The sequence below is a fragment of the Cryptosporidium bovis genome (genome assembly GCF_009768925.1).
Source record: "Cryptosporidium bovis isolate 45015 chromosome Unknown contig_41, whole genome shotgun sequence".
Lineage (NCBI taxonomy): Eukaryota > Apicomplexa > Conoidasida > Eucoccidiorida > Cryptosporidiidae > Cryptosporidium > Cryptosporidium bovis.
The window spans coordinates 5,521-9,120 of record NW_027125006.1 but is presented as its reverse complement, the minus strand read 5'-3'; the positions used below and the strand labels follow the sequence as shown (position 1 = coordinate 9,120).

General features: G+C 29.1%; 1 protein-coding gene across 1 annotated transcript; it reads right to left on the bottom strand.

The window, feature by feature from the left end:
* Positions 1–743: 743 nt before the first annotated feature.
* Positions 744–2,081, bottom strand: FG379_002901 (uncharacterized protein; the record flags this gene model as incomplete). The annotated part of the gene is made up of 1 exon (XM_067328222.1): positions 744–2,081. The coding sequence occupies one exon, from the start codon at positions 2,079–2,081 to the stop codon at positions 744–746; it is 1,338 nt and encodes a 445-aa protein (XP_067185076.1).
* Positions 2,082–3,600: the final 1,519 nt, after the last annotated feature.

Genomic DNA, 3,600 nt, shown 5'->3' with positions numbered 1-3,600 from the left:
GTCTTACAGTATTTTTTTCAGACAGTCTTTCAACTGCTTATTATATATTAACAACGAGAATATTCTATAACGACTTCTTTATAAACCTGTTTGAAAAAGGAAAAAACCAATAAAGTTCGTTGTTATATCTAATAAAACATCAATATTCATGATATTTGCATGAATAGGGATGTTTTTGTATGGCTAATTTAATATTTAGATGCACTTTAATCATTAAAAAAAGTTACTAGAGTTCATCTTGCTAATATTTATATTCCCTCTAAAGTACCACACACTCCTTATCTAATATTTTAAGATTAACTACTAAACATTAATAAAAAACAAAGTCGTAGAATGAACTTCGCAATTTGTAAACAGGCAAAAGTTTATCCGGAAATTCCAAAATTTTTATCAAAATATTAGTAACTTCTCTACGAGATAGAAATATTTACGTGAAGTTAAATCGTACCTATATTAAAGAAACTAGTTTAATTCCATTAACTCAGTGCCTAGTCGCAATGTACATTTGATTATTATCTTAAACAAAAAATGATCATTTGAGTTGGGAATTTTATAGGAAGTACTGACCTATTTGGGCCATCAATTTAATTAGTCACAAAAAACCGGGAAAATATATGTAAATTCCCAAAGTTTGGATGATAACTGTATTTAAATATGTAAAAAAAACTTATGCTCGTTTCAGATTGTACTGGAATTAAAGATTCCATCTTAAAATTGATATGACTAACTTTGATTCCATTCAATTATTCTTTCATGTTTGATTGTTTAGATTTATATACTTTTTTAGTCAAACTACTTTGACCCACCACGTTTATAGTTTTAGTGACTACTTTATCTAACGTATTTGAGATTACCTCTTTCCCATCTGAATTGATTTGTTCACCTGGATTCCTATGCCTCCCATCTTTAAGTGATTTCCTTTTATTATTTAACCTCAGGTTTTTAGAGCAGTTATTTTCGTCATTTTTATCTTTTTGGCAACTTGTATTTGGGGCGTGAGTTTTTGACTCGACTGAGATACCCATATCTTCAAGAGTTAATTGAGTTGAAATTTCTTTTTCCTTGGATAACCTTTTGCTGATGTATGATTGCTTGAGCTCTTTGTGCCATTGGTTCATTGCCCTTCTCTCAGAAATACATTCTCTCCTGGACTTCCTGTTATTGAACCACTCATTCAGAGAATCAGAAATCAACGACTTTTGAGTTGCGATGCTAAGTGTAGTTATCTCGACAATTTTATATAGAGAGGTGGCTTTTGAAAGCTTGAGATTTTTTGGTTCAGAATTAATTTTTTTAATATTAAAGGTGTTTGAAATATTATTCATACTGAATTTTCTTATTTCTTTCCAATTATTTTTTAGATATAGCCAACACATACGACCCTCACCAGATCCCATCATTTGAGTAGATATTCCATGCACTCTGATACCATCAAGATCAAGTACCTCAATAAGATCTTTTCTATAGGACAAATAGCAATATGTAGTTCTACTTGTGTTGAACAAGTCCACGAACTTCTTTACCATCCAGACAGGCATTGCTGCATCAAATGAATAGATGTGTGTCACGGGTTCAAACGAGTTTAGTGTAGTAGCATCGCCTCTGATGAAACCAATGCGATTCTTAGGGTAGATTAAATCTAGTTCATTTCCTGTTTCTTTTGTGTTATTTTTTAAGATAACTTTAGAATTTTCCGTTTTGAGCGAATTCTCACAATTCTCTAAAGTATGCATAACATTTGAAAGTGATAAATAATATGGATTTTCATCGAGCTCAATTCCAATACTTGAAAATATTTGATTTTGAAAAGATGCAACGATATTTGGAGCTCCTCTACCTGACCCAATATCAAATAATATTGAATGTTCATCCAAACCATATTTTGACATTATTTTGAAGACAGTCCTCAGACTCTTCTCTCTTGTTTCGCCGTACATCCCTTCATCTGAAGAACCTAAATTAACATTTACACCTTTCCAAAGAAAAGAAACACATAAACATTTGGTTTTATTACAGCATTTGTTTATATCTGTAGCATTAACTCTGACATTTATTTTTGAAGAAACGTTTAATGTACTCATTGTAGTTAAAAATTTAATGTGGTTCTTGGGAGCGAAAGCTATTATACGAATATTTACAAAACTACTAAATAATAGCGTATAGCTTGCAAATAACAAAGGCAATATTAAAGTAAATCTTTACTATAAAAATAGTATGAATCGTCCTGAAAACCAGAGTTATTGCCTTAAACTTTATTCCAGTAAATGCTAATTCCCACATTTTTAGATAACAGATACTAATTCCCGCCATACATATTTGTGAATTTATCCAGAAAAATTAGTGTATATTCTGCTTCGGTGCACTTTCTGTTACATTAGTTGTTAGTTCAATGGCTGATATTATGAATGAATAATTTAAATCTTGTTGTTACAGATATATAAATTGATGACACAAAAAAATGGTAGATTTTTTTATTTGATGGAGAATATCTTTAAATGACACATCGCACTTGTTATTAAGGTAACATTTGAAATTAATTGAAGGAAGATGTTTTCATTTTAAACGTTTTTGATAGTAATAATAATTTATATATTTTAAGTTAATTTACTTTACAGTTGCATCGTATAAAAAATATCCGGAATTCTAATTTTATATACAAACTTTCAAATTTGGAATTTAACTCTCAAAAAATAGAAAATTAATAAAAGTTAATGGCTTTCTTCTCTAATCTTTGCGTTAATGGAGCTATTGCTAAAATTAACTCACTATATTTTTTAGCAGTGCTTCGAGTCTATATTATCTGGCCATTAAGTTTAAATAAATACAGTGAGTTATTGGCAATGAGTTTTTCAAGTTTATAATATTCGTCAATAATTCGAAACTTCTCACCGGCATATAATTTAAATATCACTATACTTAATTAAAAAAACTTATTTAAGTTTTATAAATTATCTTTATTAAAAGTCTAGAAGTATCGAACCTACCTAAACGCATGCGCTATATTATTGTCATTTTTAAAGAAATACTGCTTTAATTGGTGATAAATAACAAAAACTTAACCCCATGTCAATATATTATTTTGATATTCCTATAATAATTTTGTATTATGCCAAAAAATAGCTCTTGTTAATACGTAATTTTCTGTAAATACGGCCGTTCAAGATAATATATCGTTGAAAGTATTGATGATAGACCACAACTACGAATATTTTTGAAATGGATCCTAAGATCCTCATAAAACGAAATATTTCAGAGTACCTAAGAAAAGAGAGTTGAAAACTAAAAAATATGAANNACAGATGCTTTAGGTAATTAAGTCAAAAATCAATTCATATATGAGAAATTGTTTACCGTGTACCTATGCTTACTAATTAGCAGTAAATTTCAAGTAAAATAACTGATTCTCTAAAGCTATGGAATAAACATAGATTATTTTCAGAAATAGTCCATTTGAGAAGCAATATCTAGAAAATTTTCTTTGAGATCGAAAGCATTTGAGGAGATTGTTTGAACTAAAGGTAACTTAAAGTTTTTATTTAGTTTTTAATTCTTTAAGCTGGCATTACTCGAAACTATAATAACACGTTAGTAAGCCTGATA